A 22,060-nucleotide genomic window follows, 5' to 3' on the forward strand; every position below is an offset into this window, starting at 1 on the left:
AGCAACACAATTCGTTCTAGTTCAATGCTGTTTATGTATTTTAACACAGCTCCCCGCTGTTTTACCGGCACAAATGTTTAGACAAAAAATTGTCCTAGCTAACAAAAAAAAACAATAGAACAATTATAAATGTTTTTATATTTAAGTTGTGTTTTTACTCTGTTTTTCTTTTATTTTAACGAAAAAGTGTACAAATAAAAAAATGGGTATTCTGATATTTTTAAACTGCAATGCACGAATAGGAGGAACATTGAAGCCCAATTTAGATTTGTACATTCTTTAAAGAATACAAATAAAACCTTTAACTTTAGAGTTTATTTAACACTCCAATTTAAAATATATTCTTGAGAGTAATACACAATTATTTCAGTATACATGTATACCGTTTAATGTTTGGTTAATTTTGATATAGTATCCGTATGTATTAGAATCATATAAGAATGTGCTCACATAATAAATCTGAAATTAATTTTAGTTTACAGTTTTCTTTGACATTTATCAGTTTGATGCATACACTGTCTCTGTAAACAGGAATATCGTGGTAATTTGCCATGACAAATTGGCCTTTTTAAACGATACCAAAATTAAACCTAAAACAAGGCTTTATTTTATGCTTTCCGGTGGTTTATAGGGAAATATCAGTTGATTAAAACTGATAATTTCACTGTTTCAAACAATGAAAATTATCAGTGAAAATTATCGATAATTTTCACTGTTTACTGTGAAATGATGTCATTTTTTTGACGAAATGACGTCATTATTCCAGCGAAATTCTTTAGTGAAACTCATTAACAATGTATATAAACTTTGAAAAAAGCATAAAATAAAAAGAAAATTTGTTGGATTCGGTGGCATATATCGATTTTAATTCACGAGTGATCATAGAAAATATATATTTTCACGAGTGGCGCAGCCGATAATCCACCGATTCAAACAAATATCCTCTATGTTATGAATTAATGATTGTACTAAACTGTTTAAAATCTTATGAAATGCATTCAATAATGGAATTTACCAGTGAAAACGTTCTTTTATAATATATAAATTACTTTATGTTTAAGAATGTGTCTAACGAGCATGAAAATAATAATTTTGCTCCAAATTGATAAAGATTATTATCAGATAAAAATGCGATGTTGTTTGACTATAAAAACACAACAAAATGTTCACAAGATTGTGGATGCAGATAAACAAAGTCTTTGTTGATGTGTTTACATACTTAACATACATAAAACTTTTTCTGAAACCTGTTTTGTTACATTAGCAAGATATAGATTTAGCCAGACTGGAGGCGACTGTAAAGATGCTATGACATCTTTCGCGCAAAATCATCGAAAGGTTAACTATTTTAAGTGACTTTATTTTGCTTTTCCAACTTAAATACATATACTTATATTCATTTATCAATTTAGTGTATATCCTATGAGGTATAATCCATTTTGATAAAAAATGTGATGCAAATATCAAGTATTACTGTATGTTACCCTGTAATATCATCAATATTCAATAAAAACACTAGTTGTGTTTGTTTTACGAGAACATTGGCATTGACCCATAGTATCAAAATCTGAAAACTTTTTTGACAAATACTATATGATTCTCTGAATTAAGTTATATATAATTGTACAATATGATAAAAAAAACTTAAACACTTTTTATGAATAACATGATTGGAAAATGTGTTGGCTTCTGCATGGTGTCTAGAAAACTATCTATGGAAAAAATATGTTTCAGGTGAACTGTATTAATTTCAAGTTTACATAAATATTAAGTTTGTTCAAATCCACGTAAATTTTTTTAATTCAGTTTACAAACACCACAATTAAAAATTTATTTGGAACTAAACACATTATTGAACAACAAATAATGAGTAATAAATTTGTTTCACGTTCATTTAAATAAAATAATGAACATTTATTAAAAAAACAAACAAGTAACCATGGATAGATTCTGACATTTTGGAGGCCATCAACCAAAAAGACAAGGCTTTTAAAAATTACAAAAGCGATAAAAGTGCTGAAAATTTTGAGCTTTTTAAGTTATTAAGAAGTGTAAATGTTTAATTGATACAGCGAAAGAAAACTTCTTTACAGAGTCTCTTGAAGCTAACAAAAATGACTCTAAGCCACTCTGGTCTATCATTAAGAATCTTGGTTTACCATCTAAGAAAGGATTATCTTCCTCTTCTAATATTTGTCTTAACATTGATGGAAATATATGCTCTGATAAGGAAATTATTGCAGATTCTTTTAACCATTTTTACACTTCAGTTGCCTCAAAGCTTGTTGATAAATTACCAACTAGTGTTCTTAAGTTTGGAAAATCATTTGTCATTAATTTTTATACTAGCCTTGGTGTAAAAGCTGTTAACAGTTTTTCTTTTTCTTTAGTTTCTGAGAACCAAGTGCTCAAATATTTAAACCAGCTTAGTTCTAATAAAGCAACAGGTTTATACGGTATGCCCTCACGTTTTTTGAAAGATTTGGCTTCGATTATTTCTCAACCTCTCACTCATGTTATTAATCTATCTCTTATACAGGGTGTTGTTCCAGAGGATCTCAAGTATGCTAGGGTTGTTCCTAGTATATAACCAGGTTGAGTCATACTTTAAGGTTAACAAATTGTATAAATTTCAGTCTGGTTTCAGAAGTGGTTTTTCAACGGACACCTGTCTCATACATCTGACTGATTATATCAGGTTGGAAATTAATAAAGGTAATCTCGTAGGAATGATTTTTACTAGACCTCCAAAAGGCCTTCGACACTGTTAATCACTCTATACTTCTCATTAAATTAAGTGCAGCGGGTCTTGGTGATGATATCTTAAAGTGGTTCAAATCATACCTTTCAGATAGACAGCAACTTGTTGATGTTTCAGGCCCTCATTCCGGAACAGCCCCAATATCATGTGGGGTTCCACAAGGGTCAATTCTAGGTCCCCTGCTCTTCCTAATCTATGTTAATGATATGTCTGCTGTGGTCAAAAATAAGCTCCACCTATATGCAGATGACTCAGGTATTCTCGTGTCTGGTAAGTGTCAAACTGATATTGAAAGGTTATTGAAAGAGGATTTACATCTGGTTAGTCAGTAGTTGGTTGATAATAAGTTGTCTCTGCATTTAGGTAAGACGGAGTCTATTCTTTTTGGTTCTAGGCATAGAATCAGGTCAAACCCTTCTCTCGATATTTTTTCTAATGGTACCATTATTGAATCTACTTCTTCAGTCAAATAACTATAGGGGCTAAATTGGATCAAACTTTGTCCTTTGAAACCATGGCTCGTTCAGTCGTTCAGAAGGCCAACTCCAGGTTAAAATATCTATATAGAAAGAAACAATATCTCACCCAGCAAACTAAGAAACTTCTTGTCATGTCTTTGATCCAATGTCATTTTGATTATGATTGCTCTATTTGGTACCATAGTCTCACCAAAGTGTTACAAAATAAGCCCCAAACCACCCAGAATAAGTTATTGCGGTTTGTCCTTGGTCTCGATGCAAGGGCACATATTGGGCCAGAACACTTTCGATCGCTCAACTGGCTACCAGTCAATAAACGTGTAGACCAGATTGTTCTTGGCCATGTGTTTAAGATTAAAAATGGTTTGGCCCCTGACTATATGGGAGAACATTTTATTCCGCAGGCCTCTGTTCATTCATACAGGACCAGGTCAACTCAAAAAGGTACATTTGCTGTCCCCAAAGTCAAAGGTTTCGGGTCAAAGTCATTTTGTTACACGGGATGCTCATTATGGAACAATTTACCCTCCAGTATAACACAGATTGATAAATTGTTTGTTTTTAAGTCGTCTTTAAAAACTCATTTTTAGGAAATCTGTAACTTTTTATGTGTATTGTTTGTTGTTGTTGTTTTTATGGATTAAGGAATCATTTCTAGTCATCAACTTTTATCAACATTGATCATATCTTCCATAAATGTTATGCATTTTCCATTTTTATAAGTGCCACACTATGTCCTGCCACCAGCACAAAGGACCACAATGGAAATATGGGTTTATTCATTTTTGTGTTATCCTTGGTGTTGGTGTGTATGTCATGGTATATTTATCTTCATGTATGTGATATTTTTTATATTTTGTACATGTTGTTAATGCCCATGTATGCATTCCTTGCCGAAATAAATCTAAGTAATGCTATATTATTATATATTTTCATTAAAATTGGTGAATATTAAAACAAAAGACCTTATTGTGTGGTGTATTTTATCCTAAATTAGCATTACACATATAACATCTAACTTTTTAGTGCATATATTGATATAATATTGGTATATGTTTGTAGATCCGGTACATTTCTGTATATTCTGGTGGATTCGTTAAGAATCCGGTAGTTGTAATGACCGTAAGGCATTATGGCCGCTCTCCGTCGGTCTTGGCTTTTGGTTAATGCACTTAAAAACAAACATGCGCTGCACCTCCGGGAAATATCTAGCACGCAATCTCTTTTAGCAGGCGGTAAGATAGAATCTTGTTTAATCGTTTATTTCCCCGAAATGTTATTTAATTCATTGTGTAGATATGAATGACCTTCCCGAGTTTATCTTTTCGGATAACATATTTCGGATTTAGTCAACTTACATGCTGGCTGTTCATTCAGAGAGTAATGTAAAAATTAAGTTGCCGATTTTGAAATACTGTTGATTTAGACAAAAGTGTTAAATGAGCCCGGAAGAAGGAAAACCATGCAGGATGTAAAAAATGTTCCTGTATATCAAAAAGTTTGATAGTAAATTTTTGGTTCATAACATCTTAGTTGCAATAATACAAATCCCCTTCCGGGCTGCTGGGAGTTACAACTGGTAACAGCATTTTTCATTTAAAGTTTGCCACCTTGAACCCAGGCAGCTCTTTAATAGGTAAAATGAGCAACATAAACTATTTTCTGGCATAAATAACCAAAAACAGATTATAAATATATCCATAACACGCAAAATGATTTTTTTTATTTGATATTGTTTGCTCGCAGAATTATGATATTAATCCAAGATTCAAACATGTCAATGATTCATTGATTCATTAAAATGTGTTAATTTTTGCAATGAAAATGCTGACTTTCCAATTTGAAAATATGCTAATTTATAGTACATCGACTTACTTTGGAATCCTTGGCAAGATAGATCTTGTGTCTAATCAACCAATCATGCTACACCTACTTCTCCCAGAACCTCCATAAAGAAGAATGAATCGTCATTTCAAAACTTTGCAGGGCCCTCAATCTGTCAAATCCACGGCCGAAATTCGGCCACATTCCCCCCTGAAAAGTATACTTTTTCCCCTTTTGGGGGGAAAAATTCCCCCTAAAAAAAAATAAAAAAATTTTTGTTTTTTTATATAGATAGATGTCTCATGATTATTATATCTCAATTCTATCTTGTCAAAAATACTAAATTATGAAATAAGCAATGAATATAGTGCAAACATGTACAAATGTAATAATTAGATAGTAAGAAAAAAATACCCCAAAAAGGGAAAACGCCGCGAAAATTCCCCCTGCTATGGGTAGCGACCCGCTTCCCCTAAAAATGGATTGAGGGCCCTGCTTTGGCTTTTGGTTTGATTATGATTGTTTATAAAAAAAATTATCCACAAACAACAAGCAAATTGATGTCACTGGTAACAGGTGATGAGTTTGTTACGATATTTTAGGTTGATTTTAAAGGGGCCGTCCAACAGATTTTGGCATGTATTGAAGCTTGTCATTAAATGCTTTAAATGCTTTATATTGATAAATTTAAACATTTGAACTATAAATCTCCAGTAAAAAACCAAGAATACAATTTTAAAAAAAGGAAAAAAAAAGTAACCCTCAACAGGGCTAGAACCACTGACCCCTGGATTCCTAGGGTCCTGTAGTAAAAAGCCTCCCGCCTTGACCACTCAACCATCCACGCTCATATTCAGAGCGGATGGATTGTTTAGCTATATAAGCAATCCTCGTAGTTTCTCAAAATATCAAATCGCGTCGATACGATGCTTTATCTGTTGGACGGCCCCTTTTAAGAAAAACCTGAGACTTTTTTTACATGGAATAAGGTCTTATCAGGAAGAACTTTTAGCTGTTTGTATATACTCATTTAAGCTCAAAGCATTCAAGACCAACAATATAAAATCTTAAATGCCTTATAAAGAAAATGTCCAAGGATTAATCTTTAAAATGTTTTTCTGTCATATACTCATTCAACAGTATTTATTCAGCATTTAATATGCACTTGTTTCTTAATTGAACAGTAAATTCACTGAGAACATATAACTTTAGTCCTAAGTAAACTTCTTTGCCATTGTTGTCAGGGCTTTTTTTCCTGTTTTTGTGAAGCGGCCTTGGCTCCCCCCTTCCATTTTGTGAAAAAATGAGTCGCAAACTGTTTAAAATTGTTAAAAAATTATTTGTGAACTTTCTAAAATGATGAAAATTAGAGACGCGAACGTCTTGAAAATGTGAAAATTTGAAAAAATGTGAAAAAAAGCCCTGGTTGTTATCATTAACCACTTAAGTATTTGCATCAAAATGCATAAATATATGTTATTTCACAATTTATAAGTCATACTGAATTTTAATTCTATGTGGGCCGCCATCTTTAAGCATTCTGAAAAGTGTTTGATCCTGGTGTTCAATAGGGTAAAATACGAAAATGGGCGTTGCCTAACACGCCGTAAGTGAACATACTTACATTTGTAGAGTAACACCCTTCTTTCAGATGCAACAGCATTTCAAGTGATTAAATCTAGATTCAAGCTTTGTCTTGTGTAATAAATGAGACGTTTGACTCAAATTTAGCAATACTTTGAATACTTTTATGCCACTGGTAGGATGGCATATAGCAGTTGAACTGTCTGTCAGTCAGTCCGTCCGTCCGAAAACTTTAACATTGGCCATAACTTTTGCAATATTGAAGATAGCAACTTCATATTTGGCATGCATGTGTATCTCATGGAGCTGTACATTTTGAGTGGTGAAAGGTCAAGGTCATCCTTCAAGGTCAAAGGTTAAAAAAACAAATCCAAGGGAAGTAACAAGCTTTAAAGGGAGATAATTTCTATTAATCATTCGGCAGGTACAGATCATTTTTACAAGGGAAGTAATATTTTTATTATATCCCTTTAAAAAATATAACTTCCCTTGTAAAAATTAAATAAATCAAAGCGGCGCAGTAGGGGGCATTGTGTTTCTGACGAACACATCTCTTGTTCTAACAGATATTTTTCTAAATTTGTTAGACTGATGTATGTGGTGGAATCCAGTATGTTCACATTTTCATAAATTTTTAGCTCGGCTGTTTAGGGAGAAAACCTGAGGTATTTTCATAGCCAGCTCGTCCTGTCCGCCGTCCGTGTCAAGGTTTGTTAAGGTTTTGAACATTGGCTCTAAAATCAAAGTGCTTCAACCTACAACTTTGAAGCTTCATATGTAGATGCACCTTGATGAGTTCTACATGCCACACCCATTTTGGGGTCACTAGGTCAAAGTTCAAAGTCACTGTGACCTGTAAAAAGAAAATAAAATAAAAAAAATCTGTCAAGCTTTCATTTATTCAAAACTGAACCTGCAGCCGAGCGTGGCACCCGTTATGCGGTGCTCTTGTTGTTCTTTTGGATAACTTGGCATATGCAGTGAAATTGCAATAACTCGAGTCGGCGAAATCTTGAAAATTGGCAATTACTGGAGCATTAAAGAAAGTCCCTAACATTTTCCTTTAATGTCTTTATATAAATACCAGCAATAACTCAAACATGCGATTTTCGTTAACTAGAGGATGTGTGCTGGTCCCTGAAAGGCATTTCACACCTTATTAACTGGCAATTATTTGAAGACACTTTCTCGTCTGGTCGGTGCTGAAAATATTTGAGTTATGAAAACGGCGCAATCAAGCAAACAAAAAACGCTTGATTAGGTGATAAGTTAGTCGCAGTTTGAGAAACACTGCAAATTGTCATCCTTTGAGATGCAGATAAAAGCTACACAGTTTCAATGATAATAAAATAATTACCTGCAAACGATAGTTATGATAAAATGTATGGTATAAAAGAGAGTGTAGCAGATAATACATCAGAATCTCTTAACTGAATTCCTTCTTGTAATTTGCACTGCATCATGGCAACACAGAAAGAAAATAGTCTTACAAATTATCAAACTCCTGAGCAATCTAATGAAGGACCAACTTGTAGCGGGATAGCTATATCAGGAAAGCTTCTGTTTCGGGTAACGGAAGTAGTGGCCGCCCTTTGACATCGTTCACTGGAAAAAGGCCACAAAACGCAAGCTGGAAACAAGAACAATAGAGGCTAAGTTCAAGGCCATCTTGGAAGTAGAGAGAGGCATCAAGTCGAAGGCTGAAATAGCTCGAGATCTCAGTATCAGTAGCAGCACCCTGTCCACCTGGCTAAAGAATGCAGAAGCCATAAAGGATTGCTACCAAAACCTTGGCCAGAAACGCAAATTGACGAAGCAAGGCAAATGGGACAGTCTTCAAACAGCTCTTGTGAAGTGGTTCACCGAAGCATGTGAGCAGTCCGCGGTGGTAACAGCCTGCATGCTGAAGACAAAGGCATCTGAATACACAAAGGAGCTAGGTCTCGCATACTTTAACGCAACTACATGTACATGGTGACTAGACCGGTTCAAGCAACGTCATGGCATCCACTTTGGGAAGATATTATGTGGGGAGGCAAAAAGTGTCCATGAGAAGGAAAAGTCTCTAGAAGAATGCCAATAGAAGCTACAAAGCATGCTGCAGAACTATAAAGCAGTGAAAAAAAACAACGTGGATTACTTGAAACCTGCAATTACTCGAGCATCGAGGTCAGTCCCGTGCTATCTCGAGCTATCGGAGTTTTACTGTATATCGACCTATTTTATTTCAACCCGAATTTACACTTCTGTATTGTCTAATGCATGTACATTTACTTAAAGATCACTTTTATTTTTCCTTGTTTACACCTGAGGTTGAATGCATAAATCAATCGGGTGATGAATGAGTCTTTTAATATAATCATTCTGACCAACTGAAGTGAAACACTTCCTCTGTAAATGCACCTTGTGAGGAAGTTTTTCAAAAAAGGTTTCAATATGTCCATAAAGAATCAACTTTAAATGCATAGATCAGGTGTTGCTAACCAGTGTTTTATGGTTGATGCATTCAAAATGGGAGTATTATTTCTAAACTATTTATAAAACATTATAAATAGATTGACTTACTATAAAGGTATTTAAAACTTAAACAAAGTATTAATTTAAAACATGCTTGAATCCGAACAAAATGCACAGCACAGAGGCGTATCCAGAAAATTTTCAGAGGGGGGGCTCAACAGGGGAGGGTGCGGGAGGGGTGTCCCCTTCCGTCGTCGATTTTTTTTTTAAATGGCACCTTGAAATGATGCGATTCCCTGCTATCTAATCAGCATTTTGCATGATAAAAGTGCATGTGAAACAAATAAGAACTTGAGTTCACACATCAAGTGTGACAGACACACGGACAGACAGACACACAGCGGTAAATCAAATGTCTCTCAAACCACTAAAGTGGTGGGAGACATTATCTTTATCAATAACTTTTTTAACGGAGTTAGATGGGTGGACCTCCTATTTAACCTTGTTGGATATCCTACTAGGTCAACTTAGGTACAACATTAAAATGTTTATGTCCATGTCCCTATGAATGGAAAGCAGGCACACAGCGGACAACCTGTCCTGACCCATTGATGATCTTAGTTTTGTCTTAACAAGTCCTTGGGCACTGATACTCCTTTCACACTCGCATGATGTGACAGGGAACACACATGATATGGACAAAACAGTGTAAATGGTGGGGTACAGCTGGGAATCACAATGTGCAACAGAGCCCTGAAGGGAAGTAGGTGGGTTGGGTACACCTTTCCACCTAGCCTGCCATATAAAGTGCAACTCCGCAGGGAGGGACTGAGGGGAAGGGAGATCATCATTGAACCATTCAAGGTCACAAGCACTGACAGGAGAGGAGCACATTTGTTTAGGTATAAACTTCAATCCCATGGCTGCCTTAGTCTGCAAATCACTGAATTGGGTGTCCATTTCGTTCACAAAAGTGTCAACAAAGGGAGTCGTTAGGTTTCTTGTGTAGTTTAATTCGGGTGTTGCTGCCTCGATGTTGTCACGCTTTAAGAAAATGATTTAGTTTCATATAGCAAAGTAATTCTTCATTTTTGAGTCTTTTTTAATTTTAAAAACTATGAATGAACATCAAAGCAGTTAGCCCGATTTGTAAAATAACCAAATCAAAACAAAAAAAAAATAATTGCCATTGACATTAAAGCGGGTATATACGATTTTTTATATGTGTTTAATTGTAATATATTTATAAAATATGTTACAATAACACAAAATAGGCAAGAAAAATTATACATTAAAGCCGAATTTCATAAAATGCAGCAAAGACAAATTAGCGCCCCGAGCCGATTGTGACGTACATATTTTCCTACAATAACCGAAGCATTCGTCTTTGTATTAGGATTGGAGTTAGTGTTAGATACAAGATACAAGATACAAACTTTTATTTCAAGTCGGTTAACAATAAATAACAGTATAACAGCACCAACCAAATCGCCGTAATCTGTCATAACAGTATAACATTAGCTATGTATAGCTATTGACCGACACATATAAATAGTAATATGGTTATGTACAAGGCATAAATAAATAAATAAATTTTCATATTTCTTGTTAAAATATCAAAGGCATATTTAGTTTACTAACAAAGCACATGATAATAACTTAGCAACTATAAAATAACTAAGCAACTATATAATAACTTAGCAGCTATATAAAAGATATAAACACATAAAAAAGTAAGCTTGTAATTAAAACATAATTATTTACTTAAAGGATTTATAATAGTTGTGATGAAAGTATATTTACTTAATAATGATTAAGCTTATTTATAAAAAAGCATATATCACAGTGTGCATGAAACATAAGAAACATGCAAGCAACAAGCAGCCAAAATTTTAGCAACTTAAACAAGCAAGCAACAAAAAGCCAAAATTTAAGCACTTACATATTCAATGAAAGTTTATTTTACTTATAATGATTTAACTTACATATTTATATTAAAATCAGGTTCGTTGCATGAGTAAAAAGAAAAGGGTATATCACAGTGTGCATGCAACACAAAAGCAAGCAAGCAACAAAATCTAAAAAATGTAGCACTTTAAACGAGCTAGCAACAAAAAGCCAAATAAAAAGTTTTTTCATAAGTACTTGTATTTGGCTTATTAATCACTTTAAGCACTTTTTAAATACACAATGATAAGCTTATATCACAGTATGCATGAAAACATATAGCATTCAAGCAACATCAAAAAGCAAAAATTTAGCAGCTATGTTTGATACATGCAATAGGAGCAGCGGCAGCTCTCACCGTCCCAAGAGCTAACCAAACTGGAGAACTGGTTGAAATGTACTTGGTCCCTGAAATGTTGGGGGAGAGAGTTCCACAGTTTGGCAGCCCCGAAACGGAAAGAGTTGATGCCGTAACTTGATGTTCTTACTTGGGGGATTTCAGCAGTTCTGGTGTATCTAAAAGAATAGGAATTAGATTTAAGATTTACAAGGTCATTAAGATAAATTGGAGTTTGATTATTGACTATTTTAAATGTTTCCAAAATAATTGATCTTAGTCTCCTAATTTTTAATGAAGGCAATTTTGACTTATTCAATAAATCGTCATAAGTTGAAACATAATCGTCATAAATAAATCTTAATGCTCTCTCTTGAATTTTTTCCATTTTCTTTGTATTTACTTCCCCACAGTAATGCCATACTACAGGACAATAGTTAAAACTGGATTGGATAAAAGAATGATAGATGGTAAGTTTACCTAATTTACAAAGGTGTTTTCCAATTCTTTTCAAAACATTTAATTGCCTTGAGGCTTTTTTACATATGTTAGATATATGGCTATTAAATTTAAGTTAAAAATCGATTGTGACACCTAATAATTTTACTTCTTCGTCACATTTAATAGTGTGATTATTTCCAAGATTGAAGGATGTAATATGTTCTCTAGATTTTTTTCCAATGGCAATGCCTTGAAATTTATCTGGGTTGGCTTGTATTTTATTGTTTGAAAACCAAGCTATTAGTGTTTTGCTATCTTCTTCAAGAGTACTAACAACGTCTGTTAAATTCTGTCCTGAGTATGAAAGGGTGTTGTCGTCAGCATAATTATACAAGCTGCTATTTGAAATGAAATAAAAAATGTCGTTTATAAAAATGTTAAATAAAACCGGCCCAAGAATAGACCCTTGAGGAACTCCTTTGTATAGGTGTAAAAACTGACTATTTAAATTTCCCATACGGACACACTGTTTTCTATGTGAGAGGTAACTTTTTAGCAAAGCGGTTGAGTGTTCGGACATACCATATGCTTTAAGTTTTAGCAGTATCAAGTCGTGAGGGAGACAATCGAACGCTTTAGATAGGTCCATTAAAATTGCAGCAACAAATTTATTTTCATCCAAGGATTTTTTCCAATCTTCTATTATTTTTAAAAGTGCAGTTTGGCAACCATAGCCTTTCCTAAAAGCAGATAAAAAAGGGTTAAAATGATTGTTAAAATATGTTGTTAATTGTTCATTTATTGATCGTTCGAAGATTTTGGACAGTGTGGGTAAAATACTAACTGGTCTGTAATTTGCTTTATCTAAATTACTATTTTTTTTATGTAATGGTTTTACTTGAGCTATTTTAAGTTTATCAGGGAATGTTGAATAACTAATACTAGAGTTTATAATAACGGTTAAAGGACCAGTCAGAACAGGTTGAGCTGCTTTTAGCAATTTACTTGATATACCATCAATGCCTACTGCTTTTTTAGTGTTTAGTTTTCCAATTTGCTTTCCTACAAAATCTTCACTGACAGGGTTGAAGGTAAAACATTGATTAGGTTTGATATTTAAGGATATCATAGATATGCTAGGGTGATTTTCATCAACTGTTATGGATTCATTTCCTATGTTTTGTGCCACGTTTACAAAAAAGTTATTAAATATTTCCCCTACTTGTTCTTGATTAGTAATAAGCTTGTCATTTTCGTTTAGAATGGTGTCTTTATTGATATTACTGCCTTTGTTGGTTAAAAAAGGTTTGACAGTTTTCCAGAAATCCTGAGATTTGCATCCCCCTGTACACCTTTCAATGAAGTAATTATTTAAGGATTTACGTTGTATTTTGGTTACAAGATTTCTTTGTTGTCTGTAATTTTCCCAATTTTTTGTATTCTTGTTATTTAAATATTTGTTATGGAGCATTCTTTTTTTATAAATTGCACTTTTTAATTGTTTATTCATATATGGCACTGGTTTCTTTTGGACTTTTTTCATTTTAATTGGTGCATGTTTATCAGCTACATTTAAAAAGTGCTCCTCAAAAGTATTATAAAGTTTATTTACATCTGGTTCGTTAAAGTCGACACGTGAAAGTTGTGTTTCTAACTCAGTTTGAAAAGAAATGATATCAAAATTTTTAAAACTTCTGTAATTTCGATATTCTCGTTTTTTGGTGGGTGTTCGTGTGTCGTATGAATAGATATTGTTGCAGGAACTCAAACCGTTAAACTAAGTTTAGATTCACATCGTACATGTATGGTATACATGCTGGCGAATTCGGCTGTACAGCCGTTTTCAATTTCAGAATTAAATATCTGGCTTATTTCGCATTTTCGACACATGTTCTTCTTAACTTTTATTTTAATTTATATTGAAATATATATAATACGTTTTTTACACATTTTATATAAATTTATAAATATTTGACAAAATCGTATATACCCGCTTAAAGTGTGCAGTGTTTCTAACTCAGTTTGAAAAGAAATGATATCAAAATTTTTAAAACTTCTGTAATTTCGATATTCTCGTTTTTTGGTGGGTGTTCGTGTGTCGTATGAATAGATATTGTTGCAGGAACTCAAACCGTTAAACTAAGTTTAGATTCACATCGTACATGTATGGTATACATGCTGGCGAATTCGGCTGTACAGCCGTTTTCAATTTCAGAATTAAATATCTGGCTTATTTCGCATTTTCGACACATGTTCTTCTTAACTTTTATTTTAATTTATATTGAAATATATATAATACGTTTTTTACACATTTTATATAAATTTATAAATATTTGACAAAATCGTATATACCCGCTTAAAGTGTGCAGTTGAATTTCACTGGCAATAACTTGTTACTCAAAAGGATTTTCACTCTAAAGAGCTAATACCAACTAAATTCATCAAAGAAATTACCGAAAAAATAATAATGATTGTCCATTGTGTTCGTCTAAACTCTTTAATAGCTACAAATTGAAATATTGTTTTTCACAAGTCTCATGCGGCAGCCATTTGAAAACATTTATCTATAGCTAAATGTATGGATGAATTTCTTAGTTGAATGTATCTTCTTCAGCCAATCAAATAGCGCAGTTTATTACTTACAGTCAATGAAGCGTGCACTTTAGCTGACGAAGGTTAGATCGTCTGTACACATGCCTGGGGGCTAATCACACAAATCGACAGCTGTTTATGGCTTATTAAGGGACATATGACAGGAAATACACAAGTGGATTGAAACTGTAAGGGGCTCATTTTTATTAACAATCGTGTCTAGCCAGCCAGCTGGGGGGGCTTTAGCCCCCTAGCCCCCCACCTAAATACGCCTCTGCAGCAGATGTAAATTTGTATCATTGTGTTTTTGCAGCCTATCATCCTGACTGGAAGCCAGGAGATTACCCCCAAACCCAAAAAGAACATGAAGAAGCTGCTAAAAAATACAACCTGTTGCCGGAAGACTATCGTCCCTTGCCAGACGATGGTTATGGAGCAGGTGACTATCCTGCCCTTCCAAACATCGGAGAGGAACAGAAGAGTCCTTGGACCGACTGGGACGACCCGAGAATGAGAAGAAACTGGGGGGATCCTGTAAGGAAGATCTGAACTTTAATTTTAATTTCTAAACCTAACAAAAATATTCTAATAATCATCCAGGGCTTACTTTGCCATGTGCCAGATAATTTTGCCTTCAAATAAAGCCATTAGGCTGAAAGCAGTTCTATTTATCTACATTTTTTCTGTTCATAAAAACCCTCAAAATAGCCAGGAATCAGATGAGGAAGGCAAATTTTGCCAATAAAATTGAGCGCGGGGGAAGCTCTGTAATCAGCAATCAGGATTTGTAAGCAGAAACAGTCATTTTTGGATAAGCCTAACCAAACTTTAAAGGCTGCTCCTGAAAGTCACTATAAGCACATACATGTATATTAATTGAAGACCACTTTTTCCAGGACCCCTCAAATTGAGTTGATACTCAGTTGTCTGTGGTTCAAATTGATATAAATTTTAATGGGGATCCTTGTTTAGTCTCTATATTCACTCTTGATTATCTCATAATTTTATTGTATGAAGGTGGTTTACAAAAAAACTATAAGGCAGAAAAAACTCAGCAAATATTTCAGGTTTTGTCAAGAAAGTTTAGATCAAAGTCCACATTCCTTTTTTTCATTTGGATTGAATATACAATCATGGTGATGGTCACTTATGTAGAAAAAAAGCAGACTTCCTCTGTTCAAACAACTTTACGATATAATGAGTACGTTTCGACATAATGGTAAGTAAATCTGAGTCCCGCTGTAGGAAAGGGGGTTTAATAAATGTGGGTAAATTGTCGTCCCAGATAAGCTTGTACAGTCCCTACAGTCTAAACAGGGATGACAATTTCCGCTGTTATAGAAATTTTCTTCGTTTTAAAGACCTTTCAAGAAAGAATTCCATAACAGTGAAAAGTGTGCCCCTGATTAGCCTGGCCCACACTTTTCCCACATTCATTAAACCTCTTTTTCCTACAGAGGGACTCGGATACAATTACCAATATGTAAAAAAAAAGTTAAATGTAGTCATATAATCAGTATGTTAAACTGCTGTTATTCTTCTTGACTCAGTATAAGTAAGTGTATCTATTTGTTTTATTCAGGTCCACATTGACTTCGATATCCTTGTACCTGACCGAGCAGACCCAGCAAAACGATACCGATATCCTCTGTATGTAAACATTTTTGAGATTTTATAAATGGACTTGTTTTGCAGTTTGGCATGATGTTTTTTTTTTTAGATAAGAAAGTCTTATTTGTAAAGCATGACTTCCCATGCTTTTGCAATAATTCAAGAAACAGACATGATGGTAGGCATTTTAGGCTTTGTTTAACTTGCATAATAAACTTTAATATCTCAATAGCATACAACTTATTGCCCTATTTGTCATCAAATACCTGTCCTTGATATGAAAGCTCAAATGCTTTTTTGTGAAAAACCTATTTATTTTATGTAAAAAGCATCAAAATCTTAGGGCTTATTAAAAGCTTTGAGTCTGTTTCCAGGGTTGAACCAGTACTTGGTGTCTTTAAGGGATATCTTAAGAACGCTCCCACATTGGGGATCAACCCCATGACCTCCCACTTGCTAGACAGACACTATAGCTACTACACCTCGGCAACCTTTAATGCTTTCCCTTTCCAGGTGGTCCATGTACGCGATGTTCCTGTTTGTGTACTCCATGTTCTTCTTCACGTGGCTCCTTTCGATGAGATACCCAAAAGTCATGCCTATGGTAAGTACATGGAAACAGGCTTTTTTCAGCCATATCTACTGGTCTGTTTAAAAGACCCATTTCCAAGTAAATGGTAAAAAAAATCCCAATTGACAAAAATCTGTATTTTTATTATTTTTAAAGAAATGATTTATGATTATTGTAACTCCAGTTTATTTGAATTAATAGATAGTATATAGCTATCAATTACATGATCAGGGGTGTGATTTTTCCGCGGATTTCCGCGGATTGGGTTTTACCGGGGGTCACTTCTGAGATTTGCGAAGATTCGTTTAAAAAAATGTGGGGGAGAGGGGGTATCACCGATTCCACGGACGTTTATCATAAGCAGCCCGAAATATCCGCGGCCCGCGAAATCGCTCCGCATTTTACACTGGTAGATTCTGCCTAAGCATTTTTAAAACTGGCTGTCGTTTCCCAATCTTCCAATTAAAATCGGTTTCTTTAAATGTGTTTGGTATTTCTAAGGCTGATTCGTTTGCAAAAGGCACCGTTGTGAAGCGAAAATTAAGATTATTGAAATGACAAGTAACAATCGAATTAATGACTGACATCATATAGTTTGATAGGAATAATAAAATGTGTTTGCCAACGAAAAAGACAACCTTCTAGATACAAGCAACACATTTTTTGTTTAGAAATGTGCGCAGTGAATTTGTGTCACGGAAACCAGTGTTTGCAAATTGGAGTTCAGTCTACTCGAGAAGTAAAACAATTTAGAAGAGTATCGTTCCAACATGGAAATAGACAAACATGATTTGATTTATATGTCTGTGGATCTGTGTATTATCAGATTCATATGCATATTCTGCTTTATTATGTTTTTCACGCTGTTCAGTTAACTGAAATAGCACCGAACTGAAGATGTGCAATGCAAGATATTGAAAGGTAAACAAATTCAATATATTAATTTAACTCAGTTTAATACATCATTAACACAAGTAGAACACTCAAGTGTGCTTGTTTATATTTAGTCCATTTACTGTAATTCAATACATTGAAAAACTGCTGCTATTGATCACAATAAATACTGTTTACTTTGCATCCTCAGTATGTTAAATGTGAAGTTTAACAGGTTTTTATAAAGAAATATTGTTATGAAGTTCAAAAAATTGTTTATTTTAATGTAGGTTTTAATGTTTGTCATTGCCTTATGCGCGCCGTTCGCGTAGTCGAAATCAGTCGACAGAATTTTCCTCCCCTCTGAATTTGCCTCAATCACACCCCTGATGATACATGTGTGCACTTAGTTCTTGTAAACCAGCTTTTAAAAGTGTGATTTGGCAAACTGGCATCAGTGATATGTTTGAAAGACTGTTGAAAATGGCAAAAAATCAAACGTTAAAAAATAAAAATTGTGAGCGTACAATAGTCTGGTGAAGAAATATTCTTTATATTTTTCAGTTTTGTGTAAAATCTCCTGATTTAAGAGCCTCGTGGGAAAACTGGACTTAATGCATGTGTGTAAAGTGTCATCCCAGATTAGCCTGTGCAGTCCCCATCGGCTAATCATGGACTACACTTTTCGTTTAAAGGTCTCTGCTAAACGAAAATCCAGTTAAGGCAGAAAGTGTCTTCCCGGATAAGCCTTATGGACTTCACAGGCTAATCTTAGATGACATTTTATACACATCCATTAAGCGCCATTAGCCTTGATCATGTAAATTGCAGATGGACAAGGTGTACCCCTATGAAGAGTACAAAGTGAGGACAGCATGGGCAGAGGGGGGTGTCATTATTCCTCCCACAAACAAGCGGCTTAAACATTACACCTTCGAGCCCCTTGACTAGACAGCCATAAGCTGCCTGGTTTATTGTGCAGTGCGTCTGAAAGGAATTTTTGTGCACATGGACAAAGACACAGATATGAAAACTGTATAAAAAATATTTGTGAAAGTATCTGGAAAGTTTGAATAGGTTATTAAAGCTGAAGTACCGTTTAAAAAAAAGGTTTTTATTTGACAGATGGTTGTTTACCTTTGACTCATGAGTTTAGTGTGAGAAGAAGTTGAAATAAAATATTAATTGTACATGGGTAATTGTCTTGAAATGAAAATTGTCGGGTCAATGCGAAAGATTTGTAATTTTGTTTGTTTATTTACATTGAGGAAAATATGCTAACTATTTCTCAGTCACTCCCTACTGTGCCCCCTCCCCTCTCATCAAATCCTGTGTCTTCTGTCCTTATGTAAAGGCCCCCTGGTTGTTTACAGTTTTTGGCTTTGAACCCTTATCAGAAGGGATGAATAGACAGATGCAGAGCCGGAATTTTCCTTGCTATACAAAATCTTCAGCCTAATTTTGCTTTGGCAAATATTGTGTAATTTGGGCTATTTTGGGGGAGGGGTATGAAGATTAATTGTAGCCACAACTTGTGTACAAGCAATACAATGGTGTGAAAATAATTCAGAACTTCAAGGTGAAATTTTATTGAATTATATAGTTATGTTACTGAAGAATATGGTCGATTGTTTTCATGGAACCAGACACATTTTGACATGAAATGTTACTGAATGATATGGTTGATGGTTTAAGTGGTCATAGACAACTTTGAAATATGAAAAAGCTTTGGAGGAAGAATTACCTATGTAAGACAGACAAAACGTGTCATTTTTGGGTCAACCAAACATTTGAGCCTTCTGAATCAGTCAATGTCGAGCCTTCTGAATCAGTCAATGTCAAGGTAAAAATGAGGTCAGGGGATGTGGGTTTGTTTATAGCATTAAAAAACATAATTGCAAGTAATATGTTCTCATGGTAGCCATGTTTTTCAAAGGACAATTACCATATCTCACTCATCAGAGGAATCATAAAAGTTTCAATAAGATTTCGCAAACAAACAAGATTTATAGTGTTCACAAGCTTTTTAGCTCACCTGAGCACAACGTGCTCGTGGTGAGCTTTTGTGATCGCCTTTTGTTCGTTGTCAGTTGTGCAGCGTCAACATTTGCCTTGTTAACTCTCTAGAGGCCACATTTATTGTCCAATCTTCATGAAATTTGGTCAGAAGATTGGTCTCAATGATATCTTGGACGAGTTCGAAAAATGGTTATGTTGGCTTGAAAAACATGGCTGCCAAGGAGCGGGGCATTTTTCCTTACATGGCTATATATGGCTGTAGTAAAATCTTGTTAACACTCTAGAGGCCACATTTATTGCCCGATCTTAATGAAACTTGGTAAGAAGATTCATCCCAATAGCTTGGTCGAGTTGGAAAATGATGCCGGTTGGTTGAAAAGCATGGCCGCCAGGGGGCGGGGCATTTTTCCTTGTATGGATATAGTAAAACCTTGTCAACACTCTAGAGGCCACATTTATTTTCCGATCTTCATGAAACTTGCTTAGATGAATTGTCCCAATGATATCTTGGATGAGTTCAAAAATGGTAACCCTAGCTTGAAAAACATGGCTGCCAAGGGGCGGGGCATTTTTCCTTATATGGCTATATATTGTTATAGTAAAATCTTGTTAACACTCTAGAGGCCACATTTATTGTCCAATCTTCATGAAACTTGGTCAGAAGATTCATCCTAATAATATCTTGGACGAGTTCGAAAATGATGCCTGTTGGTTGAAAAACATGGCCGCCAAGGGGGGGGGAATTTTTCCTTATATGGTTACAGTAAAACCTTGTTAACACTCTAGAGGCCCCTTTTTTTCCGATCTTCATGAAACTTGGTCAGAAGATTTGTCCCAATGATATCTTTGATGAGTTTGAAAATGGTAATCTTTGCTTGCAAAACATGGCTGCCAAGGGGCGGGGCATTTTTTCTCATATGGCTATAGTAAAATCTTGTTAACACTCTAGAGGCCACATTTTTTGTCCAATCTTCATGAAACTTGGTCAGAAGATTCATCCCAATATCTTGGAAAAGTTCAAAAATGATGCCCTTTGGTTGAAAAACATGGCCGCCAGGGGGCAGGGTATTTTTCCTTTTATGGCTATAGTAAAACCTTGTTAACACTCTAGAGGCCTAATTTATTTTCCGATCTTCATGAAACTTGGCGAGACGATTTGTCCCAATGATATCTTGAATGAGTTCAAAAATGGTTTTGGTTTCTTTAAAAACATGGCCACCGGGGGGGGGGGGGGGGGGGCCTTTTTCCTTATAAGGCTATATATGGCTTTTGTAAAACCTTGTTAACACTCTAGAGGCCACATTTATTGTCCAATCTTAATGAAATATGGTCAGAAGATTTTTTATTATTGATATCTTGGATGACTTCGAAAATGGTTACGTTTGCTTGTAAAACAAGGCTGCCAAGGGGCGGGGCATTTTTCCTTATATGGCTATAGTAAAATCTTTTTAACACTCTAGAGGCCCCATTTATAGTCCGATCTTCATGAAACTCAGTCAGAAAATTCATCCCAATCATATCTTGGACGTGTTCAAAAATGATGCTGGTTCGTAAATATGGCTATAGTAAAATCTTGTTACCACTCTAGAGGCCACATTTATTGTCCAATCATCATGAAACTTGGTCAGAAGATTCATCCCAATATCTTGGACAAGTTAAAAAATGATGCCCTTTGGTTGAAAATCATGGCCACCAGGGGGCGGGGTATTTTTCCTTATATGCCTATAGTAAAACCTTGTTAACACTCTAGAGGTCACATTTATTTGCCGATCATCATGAAACTTGGTCAGAAGATTTGTCCCATTGATATCTTGGATGAGTTCAAAAATGGTTTTGGTTGCTTAAAAAACATGGCCACCAGGGGCAAGGCATTTTTCCTTATATGGCTATATATGGCTATAGTTAAACCTTGTTAACACTCTAGAGGCCACATTTATTGTCCAGTCTTCATGAAATTTGGTCAGAAGATAGGTCTCAATGATATCTTGGATGAGATCGAAAATAATTATGTTTGCTTGAAAAACATGGCTTCCAAGGGGCGGGGCATTTTTCCTTATATGGCTATAGTAAAATCTTGTTAACACTCTAGAGGCCACATTTACTGTCCGATCTTCTGACACTTGGTCAAAAGATTCATCCTGATAATATCTTGGACGAGTTCAAAAATGATGCCGGTTGGTTGAAAAACATGGCTTCCAGGGGGCGGGGCAGTTTTCCTTATATGGCTATAGTAAAACCTTGTTGACACTCTAGAGGCCACATTTATTTTCCGATCATCATTAAACTAGGTCAGATTTGTCCCAATAATATCTTGTTATCTCAGGTGAGCGACTTTGGGCCTTTCAGACACTCTTGTTTTTTAATTTACCAAGTGACCTATTTTTTGACAAAACATGACCGAGTTTTGAATGTATCTGTGGGACAAATGTTTTAACTTTCAAGTTTCAGGAGGATTAGGCAATAAATGTGGCCTTGGATTGTTTGAAAGCTTTTTTCTTTTATTTGTTCTTGCCGCCCAAACCCCAGTTTCATACTTGGCCTAGATACATTTGAGATATGGTCAG

General features: G+C 34.9%; 1 protein-coding gene across 1 annotated transcript; it reads left to right on the forward strand.

Annotated features, from left to right (window-relative positions):
• Nucleotides 1-4,329: 4,329 nt before the first annotated feature.
• Nucleotides 4,330-18,667, forward strand: LOC127854152 (NADH dehydrogenase [ubiquinone] 1 beta subcomplex subunit 8, mitochondrial-like). The gene is made up of 5 exons (XM_052389154.1): nucleotides 4,330-4,475; nucleotides 14,736-14,956; nucleotides 16,005-16,072; nucleotides 16,547-16,637; nucleotides 18,309-18,667. Exons 1-5 carry the CDS (start codon nucleotides 4,373-4,375, stop codon nucleotides 18,426-18,428), a joined length of 603 nt encoding a protein of 200 aa, XP_052245114.1. The 5' UTR covers nucleotides 4,330-4,372; the 3' UTR covers nucleotides 18,429-18,667.
• The last annotated feature ends 3,393 nt before the right edge of the window (nucleotides 18,668-22,060 follow it).

Source organism: Dreissena polymorpha, chromosome 12 (genome assembly GCF_020536995.1).
Source record: "Dreissena polymorpha isolate Duluth1 chromosome 12, UMN_Dpol_1.0, whole genome shotgun sequence".
Taxonomy (NCBI): domain Eukaryota; kingdom Metazoa; phylum Mollusca; class Bivalvia; order Myida; family Dreissenidae; genus Dreissena; species Dreissena polymorpha.